At 41.3% G+C, this 27,415-nt stretch overlaps 1 protein-coding gene across 1 annotated transcript; it reads left to right on the forward strand.

Annotated features, from left to right (window-relative positions):
- The first annotated feature begins 447 nt into the window (after positions 1-447).
- On the forward strand, positions 448-27,139 carry SP2 (Sp2 transcription factor). Its single transcript, XM_020785574.3, has 7 exons — positions 448-624; positions 10,257-10,333; positions 17,439-18,407; positions 21,608-21,926; positions 23,380-23,554; positions 24,190-24,383; positions 25,597-27,139. Exons 2-7 carry the CDS (start codon positions 10,271-10,273, stop codon positions 25,695-25,697), a joined length of 1,821 nt encoding a protein of 606 aa, XP_020641233.3. The 5' UTR covers positions 448-624; positions 10,257-10,270; the 3' UTR covers positions 25,698-27,139.
- The last annotated feature ends 276 nt before the right edge of the window (positions 27,140-27,415 follow it).

Below are 27,415 nucleotides of genomic sequence, written 5' to 3' on the forward strand. Positions count from 1 at the left end.
CTCCGATTATTCCTTAAAGTGCAGCCATTTCTTCTCAGTTTCCGATCAAAATGCTGCCCGCGCTCTAGAACCCATGAGCATTCATTCCAGGTGTGTAGGTGAAGCTCAATCACCTTTTCCTATTGGCTTCTAGTCGAATAATTCTTCTGCGTTTCGACCAATCAATAGGCCTTTGAGGTGAAATCCCGCCCCTTTATTGAGATCTGTGCGCTTGTTTGTTTCTTCCCTCTTCTTCCTCTCAGGCCCTTGTCTATAATCAATGATCGGCGTGACACTGTTCTCAATACCCATTGGCGGTCGTGTTAATCAATCTGTGATTCCACGCAAGCGATAGGCGTTTGGCGTTATATCCGTCATTGTCAAAACGGCTCGTTTTCATTGGCTAAACTCTGCTGTACAGTGAAGGCCAACGATTGGGAGGATGAGACGCTAATCGTGCCTGGGACGTCCGCCTATACGAACAAGCTGAAGGCTGATTGAGCAAAGAGTATAGAGACCGATCAGAGATTGGCTGCTCGTCAATAGAGTAGGCGGGCCTTACAGGGCGGTGCCCGGGTAGCTGAGGAGGAGGAAGATGGCGCCGTGAGGGGGGTCCGAGCTACTGCCGCCTCCTCATTCTTGTCGGTGAGTGAGCCCAGCGGGGAGGTTTCGGGACTGTGGAGAAGTGGGTGGAGAAACCAGGAGATGGAAGCGGGTGTCGAGTGGAGGAAGAGGAGGGGTCTGCGAAGTGGGAGGGGGCCTTCCAAGGAAGGGGGGACCGGGCGCGCAAACGGGACTGAAGCAACTGGGACCGGAAGGGGGCGGGGCTAAGAGGAGAGCCCGCCTTCTCGGGGGACCCATAAGGATATGCAGGCATGGGCAACTAGGGAGAAGGGGTGATATTGGCACTGACCGGGAGGGGGGCGGGTGGGGAGGAGGAAAAACGGAAAGGGCCTAAGAGGGACATCCAGATGGCGGTTGGCAACGCTGCTTATTTCCCTTCCTACTAGCTTTGTCTTTAACAGTAGTTTGAATTACAGCTGGTGAAGTATTTTGTAGCAGTGTTCTCTTAAAACAGGGGAAAAGCGTAGATTCCTTTATAAACCTCTGTTATGTAAGGCTGCTCGTAAAGGCATAGTAGTAGTAGTCATAGTGGATGATTGATAGCTCTGGCTGCAAGCAACGAAAAGGGGTACATGGAGAGAAAGTGAAATTAAATGAAAAAGGTGACTGGCACCAGAGGATGATAGTAGAGAGTGAGGTAGTACTGCATGGAAAGGGTGGAGATGAATAGGAGAAGGAGAAGGTAGCAAATATTTAATGTATTAAGTAGTGAGATTTGAATTCCTACCTGGCATTGAAGTCAACATAGATAACTTGATGGTGTACTGAGGAGTGTGCATTAAGAGCTTAGGGGGATGCAGAGAAATGGCCACTACAAGTTTGAGGGTAGTGAGCAAAGGAGACTATAGGATGCCAGAGATATGGAGCTAGGGACAATTACATGAAAGATAGGCTTTGGAGAGAGGAACATGGCCTTTGGGCTCAGATAAGGGGGAGAAAGAGTAAGATGTAAGTACAGAGGGAGGCATGTAGTTAGTGCGTGTATGCTTGACAGTGTTCTCAGACCTGAGAAAAATTGAGGTTATTAAGTTGGCAAGCACTGAAACAGAATGGTAATGTAGTTAATAGACTATGTTCTTGGAATAGTCTATGTCCCAGGAATCCTGGCCAGCAGAGATGGTGGTGAAGACTTCTGGGAATTGTGAAGCAAAGCGTGCTGCTTATATACTACCCCATAGTGCTTCAAGCACTCTCTAGGTGCTTTGCAAGTTAATTATGCTGGCTACACATTGCCTCCCCAGCAAGCTGGGTACTCATTTTACCGACCTCGGAAGGATAGAAGACTGAGTCAACCTTGAGCCGGCAACCTGGGATTGAACCCCAGGTCGTGATGACAGTTTTGGCTGCATGCAGTACAGCGGTTTAACCACTGAACATCTGGAGGCCCAAGGTTGGGGACCACTGCATTAAAGGACATGAAGTGAACATTAGAAGGAGGGATTAGTAGCTGAAATTATTATAACATAAGATAAATGGATGCATGGGGAGAGTAAGTATGAATTTTTGGTTCTCAGCACTGTGTAGTCGTAAGTGTGGGGACAGTAAAAGATGTGGAAAGATGAGTTTGAGGTTAGGGAACAGAATATTCAAAAAATGAAAATCAGATTTTGAAAGAATGAGCAACAAATGAAGATCGACATTACAGTGACAGAATTCAAAATGTTAAATGAGCCATTTGATATTTTGGGATAGATTGGTTCAGAAAATGCATATAATTTAATAAAAGACAGCTGCTGCTGAGTTTGGAGAATTAAATTAGACATACAAGAATGAACTGTTACCTCATTTTTGTTTTGAGAGAATTGTAGTCATTAAAATAGAAATGTTATCTAAGATCCTATTTCTCTTCCTTACTATGCCATTTGTAGTGCCATAAAATGTGCAGATTCCCTACACTGGATCTTCAAGTTTTGTGATATTGGATAATGAAGACACAACTGCTGATTCCGAGTGGTGAATGTGGGGTCTGCTGTGTGGCAAACTTAGATAGCAGAAGGGGCAAAGATTATATAGTTGCATGGTGATTCCAGCCACATTTGAACTAAGAATTCTAGAGAAAGTTCAGGTTGTTCTGCAGTTAAATTACAAAAATATACAGAGTCTTGGCCCGCAGCTTCCCTACACCAGCAGGAGAAGATGGGAAGAGTTAGATTCTGCTTCCTGAAAACATTTTTGAGTTTTTTCAAACAGTGGTGTTCAGCCAAGCAGTTTTTTCACCATTCCTTTTCATCTGAAAAAGCCAGTGTGTGAGAGAGCATTTGATAATACCATCTGAGTGCACTTTGAGTAGCTTCAAGCATTAGAACTGAAACCACCATGCACTCTTCTCCAGTCTCTTCCTAGAATAAAACCATAGAAGAGGCGTGCCTAGCTGGAAAAGTGGTGAAGGCTTCATCAGGCCAGCTGTGCATGTCCAAACCTGTAGACTACTGATAATGGCCAAAATCCTGTTGTTTGGTTAGTATATTTCATTAAAGTAAGCTTGTTGAGTTCATGCAGATTTGGTAAGTCAACTACCCTCTATGTTCCATTGATTCAAATTGTGACTTGCTTTAGTTGAAGGATTTTGTAAATCCTTATTGATTTAGTGGTCCTACTGCAGTGCAACTGGCTGTGCTAAGTAACAGGACTTTGGCCATTATCAAGAGTCTACAGGTTTGTCTTAGAATCTTATAGGTCATTTCTACTTTATAAATATGTATACATTTTTTAATCTTGGCTTTTGTCCTTCTCCACTCCTCATCGCTTTGTTGTTCGCATCTGATTAAGGAGGTGAGACTGCCAAAAGGGTACATTTCAATCAGTTTTTTAGCCCTTATGATGCCACAGAAATCCTTAGCCACCCTTTTGGAATTTATCCCATTATCAATGGGGTGATGATAATAATAGTAATAACATTAGAACTTCAGATCTGGAAGGCACCCTATGGACAGTGAAGCCCAGCCCCTATTAGGCACAATGGGGAATTGAACCCCCAACCAGAGACCACTGAGCTATCCAGGAGTTCAGATGTTAAAAGTTAGCAAGGCTAGGCTTCATCCTCCTTTAAAAACCAGGTCCTTCAACCATTTCTTACACTTTGGGTGGCTTATCATCCATGACTTGCAGGCAGTTACCATGTTAGAACTCTTCCTTTTCTGGTGTGAACTTATTCTAAGGAGAGGAGGTTTCATAAACCATCATGTCTAATAACTGTCCTTTTGATAATCTGTGCTACTATGACAATATGCTTTCTGAGATTGTATTGCCCCCTTCACCTGTGTTGGAAGATGCTGCCTCATAATCTGTGCTGTAGTAAGTTTCAGCTGGCAGCTAGGGTTTAGTATATGAGATGAGAAAATTCTATTTTTGCCTTTGCCTCAGATAGCAAAATGTCTGGGGCCAGTCCTGATAGAAAGTTGAGTTGAAAATGATAATTCCTGCCATTAGTCGTCTTGGTTTTTGGGCAGTTATGAAATTGTCCTGTTTGATGTAAGTTTATATGCAAGGTAAGATGTCATGAAGAAGCCTGGCAACCTGCTACATATAATGGAATTGTTGGAATAATAGAACTTGATTTGCAGTCAGATTAATTGGCTTAATTTCTCTGGAAAAGCATAGCTACTGTTTTTTCAGATTGCTAATTGTTTTCTGCCTCTTCCTAAGAAGAATGTGTAATCTTTTTACTTCTGATTCACTGGGATAAATGTTGGCCATGTTCTTATATATATTCAAGTATATAGGAGACCGAAGCAACAAAGACCTTTCACCCTCCCTCTGAGTGTCTGCAAAGAGGTTTTTACCCAACGTATCCTAACTTTTCAGAGCATGCATGCTTTTTCCTGTATAAGAGTTGGTTAAAATAATTTTTAAACCTTTTGGTGAAAGATAATATGCAGGCTTGTTAACTGAATGTGGTTTGAGGATTTGGCTATTGCCAGCCATGTATGTTTCAACGTCTTATCCTCCAGGAAAATCTGATTAGTTTCATTCAGTGTAGTTCAAGTAAAATGCCACCTCCCCATCAGCAGGGTTCATATTGTCTTTTCCTGAACAGGTGTTCTGTACTCACAGCTCCATATGGCAGAAACCAAAAAGCAGCACAAGTGGGAAGCAGTCAAAACGAACAATATATTACCTGTGCAGAAAGAAAGCCATGTGTTTGTTTTAAATATGAACAGAGAGTATTTTACAGGGCTCAGTTGTAGCTTATTGTTGTTATTAAGATGTTTTTGTTTAATTTTTTTCATTTTATTTGTTATATCCTGCCTATGTCTCAACAAAGGAATTTTTAAAGTATTTAAAATGCACAACTAAAATACAATAAATTTCAGTATTAAAAATAATTAAAATATTAGAATTAAAATTACTGAATAAAAGTGTTTAAAACAATTTAAAAATACATTTTAAAAAGATACAAAATACAGCTTCACTGTTAGAACTGCTTTGTTAGCAGCCAGTTGGTTGCTAAAAGTTTGCTGAAAAAGGTGTTTGCTTGCCAATGGAAATATAGCAAGGAAGGGATTATGGGAGGGAGCTCCACATCCTGCAGTAGCTGTCAAGAAACCATAATCTTGTATCCTCAGCAGGCATGGCTTGAGCTTTTTCACACTTTTTTTTTACAGGATATAAGTATGTCTCCACTTCAATTCAATTATGGTGGGTGCTACATTCCATGTTACAGGCGTACCTCGGTTTACAAAATTAATGTGTCCTCCAGGACGTTACGTAATGCAGAAATTTCGTAAACCAGTATGCGAATTGTGTGAGGAATGGATACGGCATTAGAAACCTCCAGGTGCAATGCATCCTGGGGAGACTCTTTTGTACAGCAGGAAAAAAAGAGGAAAAAAACGTAAGCCGCGGCATTATATTCTATGGATTTTGGTTCATAAACCGAAAATTACGTAAAATAAGGTTTTGACCTGTGTTAGTGCTTCCACACATGGCTCTGATTCAGCTTACCACATGATGGCTAGCAGCTGGGAGTTGGATCACTGTTTGGAATGTTGTTCATGCTGTTAGACAAACCATATGGGTAGAACTCTTTTAGTAATTTGGAAATGGCTATCAAAACAATGGTAATCTTGAAAGTTGTGATACATTTAAAAGGGATGTTGGCTATTACCCTACCCTGCGTTTATACTAGTCATTGTTGCTATGTGTATCCCTTGTTGGGAAAGACCTGCTCTACCATGATGCTTACCAATGTAAACCTGGAAATTGGCCTCTGTCATCTGAAGGTATCATTTTTTGGCTGAAATCTTGTTGCTTAGCACAGTAAATTGCACTAAAGAAAGCCCATTGAATCAGTGGGGATTTGGTGAGTCAACTGCTCCATACGTTCAGTTAATTCAAATGGACCTACTGTAATTCTAACTTACCTTAATATAATAATTCAGAGTAGGCTTGTTTGGATCATTTGAACTTACCAAATTCCTACTTATCCAGTGAGTCTACTCTAGTGCAATAGTACACTAAGCAACAGCATGTCAGCCAGCTGTTCTTTCTTCTGGTCTCATCTCACACTTAACATCAAAAAAACTAAAGAACTCATAATTGATTTTAGGAGGAAGAGAAATGTACATTTACCAGTGTACATAAACGGTGAGGAAGTGGAGAGAGTTGGTAGTTTTAAATTTCTGGGTACTTACATCTCAGAGGACCTCTCATGGACTATAAATGCCAACATGCTAATAAAGAAGGCACAGAAGAGGCTGTATTTCCTGAGAATGATCGGGAAGTTAAATTTATCTCAGCATGTACTTCTGTCCTACTATCGTAGCACCATTGAGAGTGTCCTAACCTATGGCATTCTGGCATGGTTTGGGAGTAGCTCTGTAGCGCACAAAAAAGCTCTACAGAGAACCATTAAAATTGCCCAGAATATCATCGGGCTCCAGCTACCAACCCTGGATGACATCTTCACATCCCGCTGTCTGAGGAAGTCACACAGCATCCTGAGAGACTCTTCCCATCCTGCTTATAACTTTTTTGAACTGTTACCATCTGGCAGAAGATATAGAACAATTAAGACTCGGACCACACGTTTTCTAAATAGTTTTTATCCTAGAGCTATAATTGCAATTAATAATGAGCTTAAAGACCACCAGTAGTGAATAATTAGTTGGACTGTGTTACTTGGCCTGCGGTGTAGATGTTTGTATTTTTAGTGGGGGACTTCTAGTGGGTGGGGAGTGTTTGGGGAATGTTATGTGTGTGCATGTGTCTGGTCTCTGGGTGTCTGTGAATTTCGTTGTATGGGTATACTGTGTATCTACTTACAATGACAATAAATTATATTATTATTATTATTATTATTATTATTATTATTATTATTATTATTATTATTATTATTATATCATGGTGGTAACATGAATGTGGGGGAGATCCCAGCTGAACATGAGCATGGAACTAAAGGGCCTCATATTCTTCTAACTCACCTATGTCAGTGTTGTACATGTGTGGAAGCACTGACACAGGTCAAAATTTGCATGGAAGTAACAAAGAATGTATAACAGCTCTTGAACCCTGGGAGAGAAAGGAAGGAGGCAGCTGTTGTTAACACCAAGATAATATATAAGCCTGGTGATGGAAGGCAGCGATGCAAGCTGTAAAATCCTATCAAAAATAGATAGAAACTCTCTTGATGAAGCCAAACTCTGTCAGACCCAGCTCCAGGATCCAGATAATACTAGCCTGTGTTGAACTTTGCTGAAAGCATAACTGCATAATGTGTGCAAAATGCTAGTATTTGTTATTCTTGTTGGGTTAAATAATTATTTTCAAGGTTAGCTAGTACTGCTAGTAGAAATTATGAATAGTGTTCTATGGGACTGAATATTCTGTAGAGCAGGGGTCTCCAAACTTTTCAGAATGAGGGCCACATCATATATTTTATACAATTTCAAAGACTAAGGAAGAAAAACAGTTTTATAATAAATTAACAACAGATAGGGTGGGGAAATTGCTTGAGTCCCCCTTCCCTCCTCTTCCCATCCCCACTTGGGCATAGGAAGAGGAGGGAAGGGGTACCCAAGTGATTTCCCCCCCACACTGTCTTTGCAAAGACAGCGGGGTAAGGGGGATCGCTTGGGTCCCACTTCCCTTGTCTTTCTATGCGTGGTGAGGCACAGAAAGATGAGGGAAGCCTGATTGAAGCAATCCCCCACCCCTGCTGTCTGTGCAAAGACAGTGGGGGAATTGCCTCAGTCAGGCTTGGTGAAAGGGAAGCCCTCCCCACTCCTCCTCCCAAAAGCTAGGCTACTGGAACTGAAACCACTGATGTGGCCTGCAGGCCGTAGTTTGGAGACCCCTGCTGTAGAGGGATTGGCACATCTCTGCCAGTTGTAAGTTCTGCTTCAAAGTTGCAGGTTTTGAAGAATTAATTGGTGGGATGCTATTTCAGGAAATTGATGGCTATAGGGACTAGGAAGATATGTTCAAGGAAGACACATATATGTATACTGTTGTCAAAGGTATTAAAATCCTATTTTCCTTTCCTGAATCACAGTAAATGCTCTCATAATACATCTTTTTGCCACAGCTTAAATCTTAAAAGACTTGCATATGGGAAAAAAGGGTGTAAAACCCTTTTTTATCTTTTCTTCATACATGAGAATGAAAAAGCAAAATTGTTCTTGCCCCATGAGAGTGCTTGGTAGTCTGTGATGCTCTCAAAGAAAAGAGAATGAGAACAAAATTGTATTTTTTCTGCACATTAAACAAAATGTTGTAAATAACACTTGTAAACAATGTAAACAATACAAATTGTGCCAAGAGATAAAGGCTGGTGCTTTAATGTGTGGACTTTTAACATTAGAAGCAGTTGTGGGATTCGTTGTGCCTGTTTATGTTTATTGTATGTACGTGCCTTTGCTTTTCAAAGGTAAGGGACATTAATTATACACAGAGGCAATTTGCATAAATAATAGAGACATTAATGAGGAAAAATTATGTTCTTGTTTCGCTCTCACTTATAATTGAGAAACCTCGTGTGGCTTTACAATTTCTCATTAAAATGTTTCAGGCGAGACAGTCTAAATTAACAAGAATAAAGAATTAGCTAGTATTCTTTTTATCCCTTGTTGTGAAGCACACAGACAGCTCCATGAGAGTATCTTCATAACTGGGAGCCTATAGGTTACAACACATATTTTCAGAACATAGCAAGGCATGAACATGTATTATTACCTGTTGGGATTGTTCCATGCTGTGGACCATGAGAATGAGAAACTGTGTATGTGTTTGTTTTATTTGAGGGATTATGGCTAATAAAGCTTTTTGCCATAAGCTCCTGGTTAAATAAGCCAAATAATCATTTAGGTAATTGACTTTATTACTGTGAGCAGAAGAACAGAGCTTTTTTGTGTTTTTTTCCTTCCCTCCCCCAAAATATGTTCAACATTTTCTAAAATGGTATTGAATCAGTTTAGGGGAAAACAAAATGATACTAGCCATTTAAACCCTAATAAATAAGATTTTTTTCATATTCACACATGAATTGTGATATTATCTTCAAATGATCTTTCTTATTAAGTGACATTTTTCTTAATCTTATAAATGCTTTTCTTCTTCCTGTAACCCATACTGTACAAAACTGGATTACAAACAGTTAAAATACCATCTGAATGAACTTTTACTTTGCAACTGTTGTGTTTTCGCTGTTTTCATTTTGTGTTGATAGGCTAGTTCTGTTGCTTTGATTGATTATATACTGTCTAGGAATCCTGCAGCAGTAGAAGTGCATAGATGTAAATAGGGTAGGATATTTTTTGTTTTTATACAATTTTTAGTACAGTGAATGTGCTCTAAACATGGCCTTGCAGAAATTAAGGTGTACAATACAACCACTTTAGTAATACTGGAAAGGGTATGGACTCGCAAAACCCTTCCCACTGAAATTGTTTTTTCCTCTTAGATCAGGAAACATCTATAATAATTTGGAGGACCTTGGGTCCAATTATATTGTAAACATAAGATGGAATCTGTATTGTGTAAGATGTTCCAATGGTTTGCATGATTTTTAGCATCTTTCATTTGGTGACACAGCTTGTCAAGGACATTGTCTCCTCTCTCTTTTTAATGCTATGTATTATTTTAACTGGCTGTAATTAAAAGATTAAAATTCATTTTATTTCTCATTCAGTAACAGTTTCTTTGATCTTTAAGAATTAAAGATGAGGAGTGTGTGGTCCTGCAGATATTGTTGGACTGCAGTGGCTATCATCCCACGAAGCATAATCAGTGGTGAGGTATCATTGGAGCTACAGCCCAACAAAATCTGGAGGACAACATACTGCCCATTCCACTGTTCTATACAATGAGGACATTAATATGAATCTCTCTGTTTCTCGTATATATACCGTGTTTCCCCGAAAATATATTAATTTTTGCTCCAAAAATGCATTGGGGGATGTTTTATTTTTTTCATGTACAACCATCTACATTTATTCAAAATACAGTCATGTCATCTTCTGGTTGATGCACGATGGTGGAGGGTGGGGTTTCACTTAACTAGGGCTTATTTGGGGGTGTAGGGCTTATATTACGAGCATTCTGAAAAATCATACTAGGGTTTATTTTCAGGTTAGGTCTTATTTTCGGGGAAACAGGGTATATGTGCGCGCACACACACAAGCCACTCACAGTTAATTCACTGTTTCTTCTTGCAGATCCAAAGAGCAGTATGGCCGCCACTGCTGCTGTCAGTCCCAGTGAATATTTACAACCTGCTGCTTCAACAGCTCAGGTAGGCCTTTATAATGTGTGTGACGGGTGTTGCCACTGCCTTGGTGGTGCCATGAATACTTGAGCTGGGTTCCACTTACAAAGTACTCATTCTGTTTTGCCAGACAGAGAGAGAACATAAGGCACATAGACTATATAGATTTTGAATGTTATGCGTAGTACCAATTTCTTCATTGGCTTCCTGAACTTTGAGAGTTCTAGGAGTTGAGTCAGATCATCAGATCATTACTAGAGATGGGGGTATTCATATTTGTATACGAATATCCCCACACAGGTGGCATTAACGAGGGACCAACCCCATGAGGCCGGACGGTCCACTCACCGATCTGACAGGGACGGCATGATTCTATCAATGGTTCAGCAGCATGCGATCCACTAGCCACTACTGGCAGGAGGCGGGAGGACATGCGCTGCGGAGCCATTGGTAGAATTCCGCCGTCTGCGCCCTCTGTGGATTGGTGAGTGTACTGTCCGGCCCCATGGGGCTGGACCCTCCTTAATGCCACCTGTGCAGGGATATTTGTATATGAATACCGCCATCTCTACTCTTTACCAACTGTATTTGGGAAAGTGTTACATTACATCTTTACAGCTATCTCATCTTTTGGAAGGTCAAGTGGGACTGTGGAGTAGGTAATCTCTTGAGGATCCTCAGCCCAGCAGATTATTATCATGCCTAAAATACTTCAGATTCACCAGTGCCATTGCTGAGCCTTTGAGTGTCAGCATCACATTATCAGGCATTATGGTACAGTTACTTTTGTGTGTTGCTGTATTTGTATTCCTGCCCTGCTTCTTACAGCAGGTTTATAACACCATTATATAAACCTGTGATGTATCTGCATTGGAATACCTTATGTGATTCTGGCCACTCAGTTTCAAAATGGATATTGTATCCTAGAGATGGGCACGAATCAGTGATACCGTGTTGGCTTGTCCTTTGGCTGAATGGATGTTTAGCATTTCCCAGCCCTGCCTCCTTTGGTGGGCGCCCACTGAGAAGCAGTATGGCAGAAGGCAGGACAGGGAAGCTGTTCGTCCAAAGGATGAACTGGCACGAACTGCCAAACTGGTAGTTCGTGCCCATCTCTATTGTATATTGAAAAATGTTCAGAGCAAGCATTCAAAGGAATGCAATGTTATCTTTGAGTAACGTGGCAAAGAATAAAAACTGAAAGGCCATGTGACACATGCGAGTGGTCCATTAAGGTGTGAACAGTAGAGAAAGAGATTAAATTCATACAATGAAAATAATTTGGCCATAAATTTAAAGCCAACAAGAAATATTTCTTTCCACAGTATGTACTTCTGAAATTTGTTGCCACATGATGTCCAGTGATAAAAGAAATGCACAGAGTTTATATCTATCAATAGCAATCTGAAAATGAAACTTTGAAACATGAACAGTATTCTAGTACCACTCTTGCCGTTTCCTCTGGTTACTAGATAAGTGCATATAAGGTATTTATCCTAGAGGTATATTTTCCCCTTTCTTCTGTTTAAAATCTGAAGGTAGTTCTTAGGGTTCCATGGGAAGCAATGCGGCGGCTTATGATTTTGCAAGGCAAGTAGAACATTGCTATAAAATCCTTAATTAATGTGGGAGTGGGTACAGTAGTTAGAAATTGTTGAAACAGAACATGCCATAAAAGATTAATGGATTTCCCCCCTTTCCTGTCCTTTATGACACTGAGTTCTGTGCCACTGCATGTTAGGAAAGGATAAATTAGATTCTTTCTTATGAAGAAAAAAAAAAGGTATCACCTATTCTTGCATTTGTATTTTGTAATGGCCACACGGCGTGAAAAGAAAATAGTGTGCATTGGTTTGATGTGTTTTAAATGGTGATTTAAATTGCATTTTACATCATTAATGAAAAACACTTGATTTAGTCACGTGATTGTTATCCCCAAATGTTGTTGTTTGGTCATTTAGTCGTCTCCGCCTCTTTGTGACTCCATGGGTCAGAGCTAACTAGGCCCCCCTGTCTTCCACTGCCTCCTGGAGTTGGATCAAATTCATGTTGGCTGCTTCGATGACACTGTCCAACCGTCTCATCCTCTGTTGTCCCCTTCTCTTGCCTTCACTCTTTCCCAACATCAGGGTCTTTTCCAGGGAGTCTTCTCTTCTCATGAGATTGCCAAAGTACTGGAGCCTCAGCTTCAGAATCTGTCCTTCCAGTGAGCACTCAGGGTTAATTTCCTTCAAAATGGATAGGTTTGTTCTCCTTGCAATCCAGGGGACCCTCAAAAGTCTCCTCCAGCACCACAATTCAAAAGCATCAATTATTCGGTAGTCAGCCTTCTTTATGGTCCAGCTCTCACTTTCATATATCACTACAGGAAAAACCATAGCTTTGACTATGCGGTGATGTCTCAGGTTTTTAAGATGCTGTCGAGGTTTGTCATTGCTTTCCTCCCAAGAAGCAGACGTCTTTTAATTTCGTGGCTGCTGTCTCCATCTGCAGTGATCATGGAGCCCAAGAAAGTAAAATTTGTCACTGCCTCCATATCTTCCCCTTCTGTTTGCCAGGAGGTGATGGGACCAATGGCCATGATCTTAGTTTTTTTGTTGTTGTTGTTTTGATGTTGAGCTTCAGACCATTTTTTGCACTCTCCTCTTTCACCCTCATTAAGAGGTTCTTTAATTCCTCCTCACTTTCTGGTATCATCTGCATATCGGAGGTTGTTGATATTTCTTCCGGCAATCTTAATTCCGGTTTGGGATTCCTCCAGTCTGGCCTTTCGCATGATGTATTCTGCATATAAGTTAAAGAAGCCGGGGGACAATATACAGCCTTGTCGTACTCCTTTCCCAATTCTGTACCAATCAGTTGTTCCTGTCCCGTGTATAGATTTCTCAAGAGATGTATAAGGTGGTCAGGCACTCCCATTTCTTTAAGGACTTGCCATAGTTGGCTTTTGCATAGTCAATGAAGCAGAAGTAGATGTTTTTCTGGAACTCTCTGGCTTTCTCCATAATCCACTGCATGTTAGCAATTTGGTCTCTGATTCCTCTGCTCCTTCTAAATCCAGCTTGTACTTCTGGGAGTCCTCGGTCCACATACTGTTGAAGCTTGCCTTGGAGGATTTTGAGCATAACCTTGCTAGTGTGTGAAATGAGTGCAGTTGTACGGTAGTTGGAGCATTCTTTGGCACTGCCCTTCTTTGAGATTGGGATGTAAACTGATCTTTTCCAATCCTCTAGCCACTGCTGAATTTTCAAAACTTGCTAGCATATTGAATGTAGCACCTTAACGGCATCATGTTTTAAGATTTTAAATAGTTCCACTGGAATGTCATCACCTCCACTGGCCTTATTGTTTGCCATGCTTTCTAAGGCCCACTTGACTTCACTCTCCAGGATGTCTGGCTCAAGGGCACCAACCACACTATTTGGGTTGTCCGGGATATCTAAATCTTTTTGGTATATTTCCTCTGTGTATTCTTGCCACCTCTTCTTGATGTCTTCTGCTTCTGTTAGGTCTCTCCCATTTTTGTCCTTTATCATGTCCATCTTTGCACAAAATGTTCCTTTAATATCTCCAGTTTTCTTGAACAAATGTCTGGTTTTTCCTTTTCTATTATTTTCCTCTATTTCTTTGCACTGTTCATTTAAGGAAGCCCTCTTGTCTCTCCTTGCTCTTCTTTGGAAGTCTGTGTTTAATTTTCTGTAACTTTCCCTGTCTTCCTTGCATTTTGTTTCCCTTTTCTTCTCTGCTATTTTTAAGGCCTCGTTGGACAGCCACTTTGCTTTCTTGTGGTTCCTTTTCTTTGGGATGGCTTTTATTGCTGCCTCCTGTACAATCCTGTACGGGAGGCAGTGGAAGACAGGCGGGCCTGGCGTGCTCTGGTCCATGGGGTCACGAAGAGTCGGACACAGCTAAATGACTAACCAACAACCTGTACAACGTTACAAGCCTCCATCCATAGTTCTTCAGGCACTCTGTCCACCAAATCCACGTCCTTAAATCTGTTCTTCATTTCCACTGTCTATTCATAAGGGATTTGGTTTAGATTATACCTGACTAGCACATTGGTTTTTCCTATTTTCTTCAGTTTAAGCTTTAATTTTGCTATAAGAAGCTCATGATCAGAGCCACAATCAGCTCCAGGTCTTGTTTTTGCTGACGGTATACCCCAAATGTGTACTCTTCTCTTATAATAATATTCACAGCCATATTTCATAATCTCCTTGCTCGCATTGACTCTGGTAATACTCTATTCATTTATATTTTTTAGTGTCTGTAAGTGCACAGACACTTTCAGAGAAAGAGGTAAGGGTCTGCCATTTTCTACACATATGTTAGAGGGATAATGGCTAGTGTTGGCACTCTGAAGGAATCAGTACCACTCAGGAAACTATTGAAGGCAATCCTGGAGACTGTAATAAAGCTTCCAAGGATTTCCAGCATTGCATAACTTGGGAGGTGGGGGGAGCGCCAAGAATAACTTCAGGCAGTGCTGGAACATAAGGCTGATCAGGTCTGTTACAGCAGTGGTCCCCAACCTTGGGCCTCCAGATGTTCTTGGACTTCGACTCCCAGAAATCCTGGCCAGCAGAGGTGGTGGTGAAGGCTTCTGGGAGTTGTAGTCCAAGAACATCTGGAGGCCCAAGGTTGGGGACCACTGTGTTACAGTATTTTTCTTCCTTGTATTACAAGTTAGCGGGGATGTGTCTTGGAGACTCAAACCCAGTTTGAAAACTGCATGTTCATTGATAGTATCTGTTAAACTGATTATCAGGGATAAAGGTTGGATTGCCCTGAAAAATCTATGCAGAAGCCTATAGAACCTCATAGAATTAAGGTCCCAGTTCAAGAATTCTTGGATTGTATATTCAGATTTTTTTGGAATATAGAATTAGAGTTCATAATTTATATTTTACGGTGGACTCTTTGGGCCATAACACATTTTAATTAAAATTGCCACTTTTTCAAAGTAGAAACCAATTTATTGATAACAAAAATATTTTCTTTTTTGAACAAAATTATTCTGTTCCCTGTGCTTTATTAAATCTACACATGGCCTCTTCCTCTAATGAGGGTCAGAGGTGATATTTGGAGTTGCACTACTGCGGTGTAATCCTAAGGAGTTAGATTTTTGAGTTTATTGCTTCTGTGCTCTTTAAATCTTTGTTCTTCTGAGTTCCAACAGGCATAAAGACAATTCTTGATTTTCTGTTTAGAGAAGCAACTTTGATAAGTGTGGCTCTAGATCATTTTGATGTACAATCTGGTTGCTGTTCCACATGTGACTTATTTTCATCTTACTCATACGTAAATCAGAGAATAACTTCAGTGTTATCAGGCCATTAATTAAATAAAGATAAAAATAGTTTTCTCTGTGTCACATTTGAGTTGGATTGTCTCTCCCTTTCTCATCAACTTTTTTTCTCCCTGTCTTATTTGCGTCAGTATATTTGTGTCTTGAATCTTACTTTAGTTGCTTGTTTGCATATGGAATTGGGGAGACAAGTACTAAATACAGATCTAATTTGTTTCACAGGTTGTAAACAGTGATTGTGCAACTAACTAACTAACTTTAGTAACAAAATGAATACAGTACATTTCTAATTGAAACACTGTGATTGAATTCTTCAAATTCTGATCCATGCCTATATTTCAGAAACTTTTTGCATTTTATTAAAAAAATGTTATGCAGGCTAAAATACTTAACTGTTTTGATCCAGTTTAAAAGGCCATTATTAAACATTCTGGTCCAATAGTATTTTCAGGGCAAGTGTTTCTTTGCTAAAGTTATGTTTAGCTTTTTATTACTTCTTTTGCAACAAAAAAAGGCGGGGGCAGAAGTATACAATTACTGTTTTCTTATTTACAGAAGCAGGAGTTGAGTATATTTATTGAAACTCAGGTGAACTCTTCTGTCATTATTAACAATGGCATGTGCTTCGTATAAATGATTACAGCAGCAGGTTAAAATTGTGTTCTTGTGACTGCTGATGCTGCAGTTGACAAGGTATTTGTGATGCTGATCATGCAGGTCCCACATTGCCATGAGTGTGCTTTTTTTCCTCCACGTTATTAGCAGTGGCATAGAGGAGACTTTATTGTGCCATTTAATGCATGTGACAAGGTTTGTGAAACCTCTGTTGTGTAAATTCACTCCAGACAGGTTGCTCTGCTTGGTGTTTGTATGTAGTTAGCCAAAGGGAAGCATGTTAAATGCAGAATGAATGAGAGCAGAGAAATCCCCTTCAAAGTACACCTGATGGCTTAAAATTATTTGTTTGGATAAAGATTTCTATCTTTTTCCTTCACAATAATCACAAAGCAGTATGGCAGCAAAGTTTGCTACTTATATATCACCCCATAGCGCTTAAATCTCTCTCTGGATGGTTTAGAATTACAATTTAATCATTCAGGCTACACATGCCCCCTACCTCCAACAAGCTGGGTACTCAGTTTACTGACCTCAGAAGGATAGAAGGCTGAGTGAACCTCAAGCTGGGATTGAACCTGGGATTGAACCCGGTTTGTGAGAAGAGTTTTGGCTGCAGTACTGCAGTTTAACCACTGTACCATGAGGCAGCCTGGCACCTTCTGGATCTGTTGCACTGCAGCCCGTCACCCACAGCCTGTGGCATACTGTCTGAGGACTATGCAAGTTGCAGTCCAGCACATCTGGAGAACACCCAATTGTGGAAGGCTGTCACATTGGAAGTAGTACATTTTCAGGGACCTGTTCACTTACAAATTCTTGAGACTGGAATAAAATATGAAATGCACTAAGCCTAAGGCATTTCTGAAAGCTTACTATGTTAATACTTTACTGAAGCCAATTTCATTGGGTTGGACCCATAGGACTTAAATCAAGAAATCAATGGGACAAGTCATGAACAACTCATTTATTTCTTTGGGATTAAAGTCTGAGTAACTTAATCTGGATTTGGTTCACTGGTAACTCATGTTCATTTGAGGTATGATACACACCCTCAGAATAAATCCCATCTACCAGAGTTGCAGAAATCTTAAATGTTTCTCACACTTCACTATCCTTACATTTCTGCTGTGCTGTGTTGAATAGTCAAATGAACCACTTGTCTTACAGCCTGTCTCTGATATATCCTTGCCCCCATTCCTATAGGATTCTCAGCCATCTCCACTCGCCTTGCTTGCAGCCACATGTAGCAAGATCGGTCCTCCAGCAGTTGAAGCAACTGTCACCTCTCCTGCCCCTCCTCAGCCTGCCCCTCGGAAACTGGTCCCTATCAAGCCGGCACCACTCCCTCTCAGCTCCAGCAAGAACAGCATTGGGATCTTGTCCTCAAAAGGTAACCTTTTCCAGATCCAGGGCTCTCAACTTGGGACATCTTATCCTGGTGGGCAGCTGGTTTTCACCATCCAGAACCCAGCTGTCATCAACAAAGGAGCCCGTTCCCCTGCCAATATCCAATACCAGGCGGTTCCACAGATCCAGACGGCATCTGGGCAAACCATTCAAGTACAACAGAACTTGGGAAACCAGATCCAGATTATTCCTAGTACCATTACCTCTTCCTCCTCCTCCTCCACTTCTTCCTCGTCTTCAGCTCATAAGCCTGTGCCAATCAAGCCAGCCCCAGCTCATAAGACCCCATCAGCTGCTGTCCAGAACACCAGCAACGTTGTCAAGTTAACGGGCACCAGTGGCAACGTCACACTTACTCTGCCAATGAGTAACCTTGTGAGTACTGGAGACACCAGTGCTCAGACACAGATTGTTCCAGACAGCCCCTCAAAACCAAGCAAGAAAACCAGGAAGAAAGTGGCTTCACCCACCCAGACAACTGCAATGGCTGTGACTGAGCAAGTGGAGACAGTCTTGATAGAGACCACAGCAGACAACATCATCCAGGCAGGGAACAACCTGTTGATTGTGCAGAGTCCTGGATCTGGCCAGCCGGCAGTGGTCCAACAAGTGCAAGTGGTCCAACCAAAACAAGAACAGCAGGTTGTTCAGATCCCCCAGCAAGCTCTGCGGGTAGTCCAGGCAGCCTCAGCCACACTCCCCACAGTTCCTCAGAAGTCCCCACAAAACTTCCAGATCCAGACATCTGAGCCGATTCCAACTCAGGTATTTGCATTTTATTTGATTGATTTCATGGATCTAGATTGAACTGCTAGTTCCTACTAAAGCAGATCTATTGAATTAGATTGACATTGGTGTTGATCATTAAGTAGTTGATTGTATGACCTAAATCAAATTAGTAGCACCAACTAAAGTTAGACCCATTAAATAAATACTTGATAAGTCAACACTTAGGTAGATTCCACTGATTCAGTGGCTGTGCTGTAGTAGGGATTTCAAGTTGGATTTAGGCTGTAGACTTTATCTGTTATGCTCAGAGAACTCTGTGGAGGTGACTCAGAAACGAACAACTACATTTGGATTTTAGTTTCTGGTCAGCTATGCCTAGAATTCTGGGATAAAATGGGATGGAAAAATCTCCAGATCTTTTAGCATAATAACTGTGACCAATGGAGTTATTTGTTTTATATGTACAGTGGTGCCTCGCTTAACGAGTGCACCGTTTAACGAAAAATCCATATAGCGATCCCTTTTTGGGGATCGCTATACGGATCAGCCCCAATCGCAGCACTCGCTTTGCGACGATTGGGGCTCCGGCGGCCATTTTGGAGCTGCCGAACAGCTGATCTGCGGCTCCATAATGGCCGCGGATGACCCAAAATGCCCCCCCCGCAGCGTTTTCGCGACCTCCGTAAGCAAGGGGAGGGCGCGAAAACGCTGATCGGGGCCATTTCGGGTCATCCGGCGGCCATTTTGGAGCCGCCGATCACCTGATCGGCGGCTCCAAAATGGCCGCCAGACGCGAAAACATCGCTGGAGGGGTAAGTTTGCACACTTATTGGAACGCATTAAACTAAGTTTAATGCGTTCCAATAGGTTTTCCTTACCCGCACAGCGATGTTTTCGTATAGCGAAGGTTAATCCGGAACAGATTAACCTCGCTATACGGGGCACCACTGTAGATATACAGTGGTGCCTCGCTTAACGGGCGCCCTGTTTAATGACAAAATTGCATAGCGATGAAGATTTTGGGATCGCATAAGCGATCGCATTGCGATGTTTTAAATGGGCAAAAATCGCTTTGTGATGATCGGTACCCTGTTTTGCTTACCGATCATCACAAAGCAATGATTTTTTAACAGCTGATCAGCGGTTCCAAAATGGCCGCCGGGTTAAAAAAATGGCCACCCGCTGTTTTTTGGGACAGATTCTTCGCTTACCGGGCAGCAAAAATGGCCGCCCTATGGAGGATTTTCATTTACAGTTGAGTCTGAAGCCCATAGAAACGGATTGAAGGAGTTTCAATGCATTCCTATGGGCTTTTTAAAAATCGCATAGCGACGAAATCACTTTGCAATGATTCTTGCTGCACTGATTATTGTCGCTATGCGAGGCACCACTGTATATGTAAAGCATTTAAAGATCACTTTTTAACTTAAGATTATTTAAGGTGGTACATAAACATGCAGCCTAGTCCAGTGATTTGGAATCTGCGTAAAATGATGAATTTCTGCAATTGAATCTCTTGTAAATCAGGAAAGATTCCTATATTCCTTCTACTCAGCCCTAAAATAAGGATTTTTCAGCAGCTTTATTTTGTTCCTGTATTTCTCTCCAAGAAGGCCCATTTCAAACCATTCCATGAGCTTCTCACACTATGAAAATAAAAAGTATTCTAGAACCACATCTCTATTTATTAATATTTTGATCTATCCTGTTAGGACAGGTGGTTTTTCATTTAGAATTGTTAAAACCATTAACAGGTGTAATGTGCCATCAAGTTGATTCAGCCTTGTGACAACCTTCCTGTGTATAAAAGTACTCAGAAACCATTTACCAATTCTTCATTCTAGTAGTACTTTGGGACTGTGCATCTTGCCCAGGGCCACACAGGTGGCTGGGCACATAATCCCATCAGCCACGCATGGTCTCAGAGTTCTAGGTTAGCTCATCTCATAGGAGGCACAGTGGGGATTCAGACTCATAACTCCTGGGTCTGCATCCAGGCATTCCAACTCACTGAGCTTTACCAGTAATTGATAATTAAATTAGTTGTCAATCATTAATACAGAGATATTTACATTTTAAAAATTTTGTTTTACTCACATATAATTTATAATTTTAGTATTTGTGTTAGTACTTTTGTTAGATCAATAAAAAAGGCATAACATTTCCTGTTCAAGCATTTGAATTTTTTAAAAGAACTTTTTTTTTGCCTTGACAGTGCAAAAAGTGCCTATAACTCTCTTATCTCTTCCTAGAATGGGATTGTTGACTTCTTTCTGGGTAGAGATAGCTCTGGATTGCAAGGAAGTTACTTGGTTTTCAAAATGGAGATTCAAAATTCATTGCTTTTAAATAGTTTTTCTTGTTTCTGGGAGGCAATCAGGCTGGAATCTTAATAACTGAGCAGCCTGCTGCCTGTAGTTTCTTTGCAGTTGTATCTTTAGAAAACATGCAGGCCAATCTAACATTAAGCCTGCCTGCATCCCCTTCCTCTGTTTTTCGTAACATCCTCATGCCCAGTGGAGAGATGTTTTGTTTTTGTTTTTAATTTGAAAGCTTTATTGTGAGAATATTATGCCTTTTTGGTTGGCCTAACAAATTTTGAAATTTGTCTTATCCAACCAACATAGCATCTTTGTATGTAATTCCTACCCCCTCCTTCCCGCCCACCCAGTGTGGTTTATAGGATGGTTAAAATTGAAAGAAATACTTAATTTTGACTTTTTTTCTTTTAAACTTGTGCACTAGGAAAATGAGGAGATTTCTCATTAGTGGTACAGATTATATTTGCTGGTTCTGGAGCCTGACTTGTTGCCATACTAATGCTTTTAAGTCTTCCCGACTTTGGGGATGCAGTTCCTGTCTTTGAAGCCAGATGGTGCAGTTTATCTCAGAATTAATACATTTTGCCCGATATTTTCTGTTTAGGAAAATACATACTACTCTAAAATATCCAGAATTTTAATATTTGCAGACAGAAGTTTAAAATAACAATATATTTAATTCACACACTGTGAGAAATAATGATACAATAGTTTAAAGAACTGTCTGCTTAGGAAATGGTAGAAGACGTGGTGAAAACCAACTGGGAGACTCTTTTTCACTTGATGAGCTGTTGGCTATACTTTGAGAATATTTGTGCTATGAAAGATCCAAGAAAGGCATGACAGAGTATGGTAAAGACCGTCCCAGTGAAATGATGTCCATGTGTTCCTTTTCTTTTTCTGCCTTTCTTCTAGGTTTATTTTAAAACTCCCTCTGGAGAGCTGCAGACAGTGCTACTCCAAGAAGCTCCTGGCGTGACAGTGGCCCCTTCCCCTACAGCATCCTCGACCACATCCTGCAGCAGTCCTGCCCCCCGCAGTTCCCAAACAGGAGGAAGTACCAAAAAGACAACCGGGGCTCGAAAAGAGCGTGCCCTGCCAAAGATTGCCCCTGCCGGAGGCATCATCAGCCTCAATGCGGCTCAGCTTGCAGCGGCTGCTCAGGCAATGCAGACCATCAGCATCAATGGGGTTCAAGTCCAAGGGGTTCCTGTCACAATCACCAACACTGGAGGTAGGATCTGTAGTTTGTGATGTCATTATTTTATGATGTGTGGCATATTTCAGTAGATGTGTGGTCTTAAACAGCATCTTGTGGGAGAAACAGTCTTGAGAACATCTGTCATACAAAGCAGAGAGAGATTTGGGCAGGGGCAGGGGAAAAACAGGAAGAAAAGGCTTTGAGACTAGATAGATTAGGTCAGGAACAAAATAAAAGTTGTGTGTTTAGCATGTCATGTTAAGCAAAATGTGCAAAGTGAAAAGGAAAATGGAAATACTACAGGGAGGGTCCATTTGTAGCACAATTACTGAGAATTGCATCCCCCTGAATCAAGTAGAACATATATCTGTTTAGAATTCAACTTCCTAAGGGATGTTTTTCTCTGTGTTGTGTACAGCCCTAGCAAATGAAACTATATACGTGGGTGCTATTACTAATGACAGAGTTAGTAAAGTCTTTACTGCCTTTTGAAGTGGTAGCTGTGTTAGTCTGTGTTAGCATTTTGGGCAAAAAAATAAGACAAAAGCATTGTGGCACATTAAAAATTAACTGCTATATTTTCCTTATATTTCAAACAGAAGGAAGTGGATTTGTTCATGAAAGCTCACATTAAAATATAGCAATTAGTCTTTAAGGTGCCACAACATTTTTGTTCTCCCTATTTTTTATTTTTATTTGGTTTTTGCCTGATATCTTCGCTGCTTATGTTTTTATTTATTTCCCAACTTGTCCACAACAAGATCCTGTGCCAGTGAGAACCAATGTTCTCTGGATATGATGAATAGGTACAATGTTGAGCAAGCAGTACTTCGTTCTTTTCCCCATGTCCTGAAAGATGATTGGGATAACTGCTTTCTAGGTTTAGAAGAGGCATGTGCCATGGTCATGGTGTATTTTCTGGCATACATTAATGGCACTACCATAGTATCTCAGCTGCATATCTGACTTCTGGCTTTCGAGGCTGAGAATAGTTGGCATTGCTTTGCCTTCCGGCTGTTTGGGATGATGAATGGAAGTAGAGTCTTGCAAGATTTCTTAAAATTACTCTTCTGGGGCTGTAGTAGGCCTGTGAAGCTTGGCTTTCATAATGTCAAAATATGTAATGGGGAGCAGAGGCAAGAGCGCTGTGGCAATGAGCTCAAATGAAGAATAAAACGAGGGGCAAATAAAGTAACTCACATAAAGGGCAGTGAAGGAAATTCATGGTTCCTAAACCCAGGTAAGAGAGAAAGGCTGCCTCTTGGAACCCAGGTAATATTTCCTCCTGCATGCAGTAGTGACCTTAAAAAACATCAGAGAAGAGTTTAAATGAAGAGAGTACAAAATAGGACCCAATAAAAGTGCTCGGTTGGCCTAACATGTCGTGAAGCTTTCTTGGAATAATTGGGTAAAACTGGTTTGGGTAAAACGATTAGTAATAATGGAAACGCTTTGAGTGTCATCTTAATTGTTCTCTGCCATGCAGGCCAGCAACAGCTGACAGTGCAAAATGTCTCAGGCAACAATCTGACCATCAGTGGACTGAGCCCCACCCAAATCCAGCTGCAGATGGAGCAGGCCCTCTTGGGGGACCTGCAGCCTGGAGAGAAGAGACGGCGAATGGCTTGCACCTGCCCCAATTGCAAAGATGGAGAGAAAAGGTAAGGCTTAGGACTCTGTAGTTCTCCAAGGGGCACCAAAGCCCCTTGGTCTCTATAGAAAGGGCAGCTGAGGCCTACAGTTTGAGACGATAGAAATTAGTAATATGATAAAACTAGCCACACTTGTTGATCACTGATGTTGGCTTGAAGATCCTACTTTGAAGATATTTCTAATGTTTTTGGGAAATATGCCTTAATGTTGCTTAGACTAAGATTGTAATGGTGGTGTTAAACTTTGCAGTTTAATCACTTTTGTGAAGCAAGGGAAGGCATTTCTTTCTCCCAGCTATTAAAATGTTCATAGTTCAATCATTCACCTGGTCTATGGAGAGCTGTTTGGAGAAGAACATATGTTTTGTAAGGGTTTGTGGTCTAGGCAACGAGGTCTTCAGAATTCTGTTTTGTGTGTCTTCCTGCAAACATACTTCACACCCACAAATGGTGACGAGTTCTGTAAAAGTGGTCCAGTCCATGTCAGGGAACCAAACTCCCAACCTCTGGCTCCACAGCTAGATACCTAAACGACTATCTAGCAGTTGGATCTAACCTTCATGGGACACGGGGTATTCTGGATTATTATCAGGAATTCCCAGGACTTTCCAAACTTTGAACCTCTCTTAATCCTTTTCTTTCAGGGTGGGAGATCAGGGGAAGAAGAGGCACATCTGTCATGTGCCTGAATGTGGGAAGACTTTCCGCAAGACCTCTCTGCTGAGAGCCCACGTGCGCCTGCACACAGGAGAGCGCCCTTTCGTCTGCAATTGGGTCTTTTGTGGAAAACGATTCACACGCAGTGATGAGCTGCAACGGCATGCCCGAACACATACAGGTCTGTCTTGCCATCTCCGTCTTTCGCCATATAGTAATAGTTTTATAAATACAAATTCTTCAAATTTTCGTGCTCACTCCTTTCTCACATTTTATCTCAGTCATACAACAACCTTTTGCATAAGGCCTCTGTTGATGTTTGCGACAGATGGAGAGCTAAAAATCTACAGGGAGTGGTGTAGGTCATGCTGCAGTGTCAGCAAATAAGGTTCAGCTGATAAAATGCTTCTCACTTTAAAAAGCTTATAAAATGAGTGTAAGTAGAAAGTGGTATTTCAATGCCAGAGTATGCATTTGCACATATGTGTTGACTTGAAGGGCAACTCCCTACCTGCAGACTGAGGTGAAGCAGCCTAGAGAGAGGTTTACCATTTCTGAAGACAAGTACACTGGTGTCTTGTGTAAGGCTATCCAAGTCTGGCGGGCTCACACGTGGAGCTACTAACAACAATAACCCTGTACCAATGTGTTCCTGTTGCACTCTGCTCCCCATCTTTGGTACTGTTCATTTAACTTAGTGGTGAGCAACTTGAATCTGTCGCTCAATTGCCCACCTCAACCCCCATGAACTTTAGTTCCCATAGTCAGTAGTTACGGATTATGGGAGTTGAAGTCCAGGAATATTTGGTGGGCCACAGCTTTAACCACTTTAAATTTTAACCAAGCTGCTGTTGCATTATGGTTAGTAACACCTCTGCTTTTGGTGATTTACTGCATAGTGATCTGCATGCAGGCTCTCTATGTAATTGAGATGGAGATCCTTTGGATTTTTGTGTTCCATCTTGCAGTTCACCAAGCAAGAGTCGGCAGTGTTGATTCTTCAGATGTTTTTGGACTGTAGCTCCTGTGATCCCCACCAGTGATTTTGCTAGCTAAGGCTGATGGAAATTGTAGTCCAATAAGATCATGGGAACCACAGATGTCCATTCCTTTCCTAAAGGACTCGTGAGCTTTGATGTAGAAAAGATGTAAAACAGCCTTTATTCTCCAGCAGCGTAAGAATTGGATAATGTTGCATCAGATGAAAATCCATCTAGTTTTTGCATTGTTTCCAAAATCAGTTTGCTGGTTGAAGGTTGGTAACCATCCACCCCTGTTGTCAACCTGATAGCTTCATTGATTTGTCTCACTTTTAAAAAACAATCTAAGTTGATGTGTATTTTGCATGATTCTGCTATATATACTTGAATTTACTTGTATTTTTCTCTGTGCAGGTGACAAGCGTTTTGAGTGTGCCCAGTGCCAAAAGCGCTTTATTCGAAGTGATCATCTTACGAAGCATTATAAAACCCACCTGGTCACTAAGAACTTGTAGGGCTTGATGCCATCAGGAGAAGCAGGGGAACAGTGTGGGTGTTTGGTGACCACTTGCCATGACGAATGGTGTCTGCAAAGGACAGAAGGCCCAAATAACACTCCTGACTGAGACAACATCTTTCCCAGGCATATCTACGCAAGGAAGGGAGTGACTGCTGTCATTTCTTCCATGGCACACTCCTTTGAAACTTCTTCAAAGATGCATCAGGTGCTGTGGCTTCAGGCCTGAGATGAATAAGGAACAACATGGCTCAGAGTGGATTGGCTAAAAATCAGCACAAACGCCAGGAGACAGGCAGGAAAGGATTGTGAGAGAACAAGGCGAGGTCTGTCCGTCCTCCAGTCTCAGGACCAGGCAAAGCCAATGCTCTGTACCACTGCACCAAAGGGCGTCCTTGTGTGTTTTGACAGTAGCACCAGCGAAACTGCCCCAATCATAATCTTGGTTCCCTCTTCCCATGCGCCCCCATGTGCTTGTGAAGCTTTTGAATGGAGGGAGGGAAACCACCAGAAATGGGACCCTCTGTGTCCCCCCAGCACATTCCTACTTTATATTTAAAATTATAAATATATATAAATATGTGTATCTATATATATTTAAAAAAACTCCTTAGGAAGCCCCCTCCCCTTTTTCTTTTTCTACAGAGAATGTTGCCTTATATTTTCTCCCATTGGCTCCAAATTATGTATTGTGAGCAGCTTTTTCTAAATTTAATAATTCCTTCAGAGAGACAAAAAAAGCAAAAATAACTTATACCAGTAGGTAGGCACAGCCCAGTGGCCCTGTGGAGGGCTCTGTACCTGTGCAGTACCATGTTCAGGTGTATGAACAAGGGCATGCCCTGTACACGGAGAGTGTTTTCTTCTAGGATGTATGTGGCGGCAGCACGTTGTTCAGGAGAATGGAGTATATCAATAAGTGAGCAGGAGCTCTTGTGCATGTGTGTGTACCAGAGCTGCTGTACTGCAGCCCTGCATCCTCAGCTGGACAGCTCCAGGTGTAGCAGAAAATTGCATGTACATGGAGCACATGGGCGGTATAATGTGCAATTCTGCACTGCTTGATTCAGCTGGTTTCCACATGCCTCGTGTTGTGCCTCCAAATGGAGAAGATTGCTATCAATACATCGGGGTGAGATCCCACAATCGAATGCAAGCTTGCACTTTTGAGGCCCTGGTGAAGTTAGGGGATGATCTGTGTGCAGAAATAGAGGCACTCTTTCCCCTTACAGTGTTCTCTTTCCTCCCAACTTCCCTTTTTGTTCTATTGGATTTCTAGCCAGACTTTCCCCCTTTAAAACCCCACAGTATAGCCCCTTTCAGTGTATTATAGTGTACATTGTATCATAGACTATATATTGCGTTATGTGTTTCCTACATGTTCGAGAAACATACAGCTTGTTATTTTTGAGCTTTTAAATTAAAAGAAAATCCACTTTATTTTTTAGTTGTAACTGCTTGAAGTATGTTTTTCTTTAAGGGACAAATCCTTGTTTGTTCTTAATTAATGATGTAACTTGGCTGACTAGTGTGTTGCTAGAAAGGTTTGGGCAGGGGAAGAAGAATCATATTTCCTGGTAAATAAATATGTCGGAACCAAACTCCACCATAGCTTGGGAACAAAGGATTGTTTTGTTAAGTCCAGGGAATAAAAAAACAACATGTAGGTGACTTGCTGAAGGGTAAAGGGCCACGAAAGTGTCTTTTTGGGCTACA

This window comes from Pogona vitticeps, chromosome 6 (genome assembly GCF_051106095.1).
Source record: "Pogona vitticeps strain Pit_001003342236 chromosome 6, PviZW2.1, whole genome shotgun sequence".
Classification (NCBI taxonomy): domain Eukaryota; kingdom Metazoa; phylum Chordata; class Lepidosauria; order Squamata; family Agamidae; genus Pogona; species Pogona vitticeps.

Coding starts and splice junctions, on each gene's coding strand:
- SP2 (XM_020785574.3), top strand. CDS start 10,271: ATGGCCGCCACTGCTGCTGTCAGTCCCAGTGAATATTTACAACCTGCT. Junction 10,334..17,438: donor CTGCTGCTTCAACAGCTCAG/GTAGGCCTTTAT, acceptor CCATTCCTATAG/GATTCTCAGCCATCTCCACT. Junction 18,408..21,607: donor CTGAGCCGATTCCAACTCAG/GTATTTGCATTT, acceptor CCTTTCTTCTAG/GTTTATTTTAAAACTCCCTC.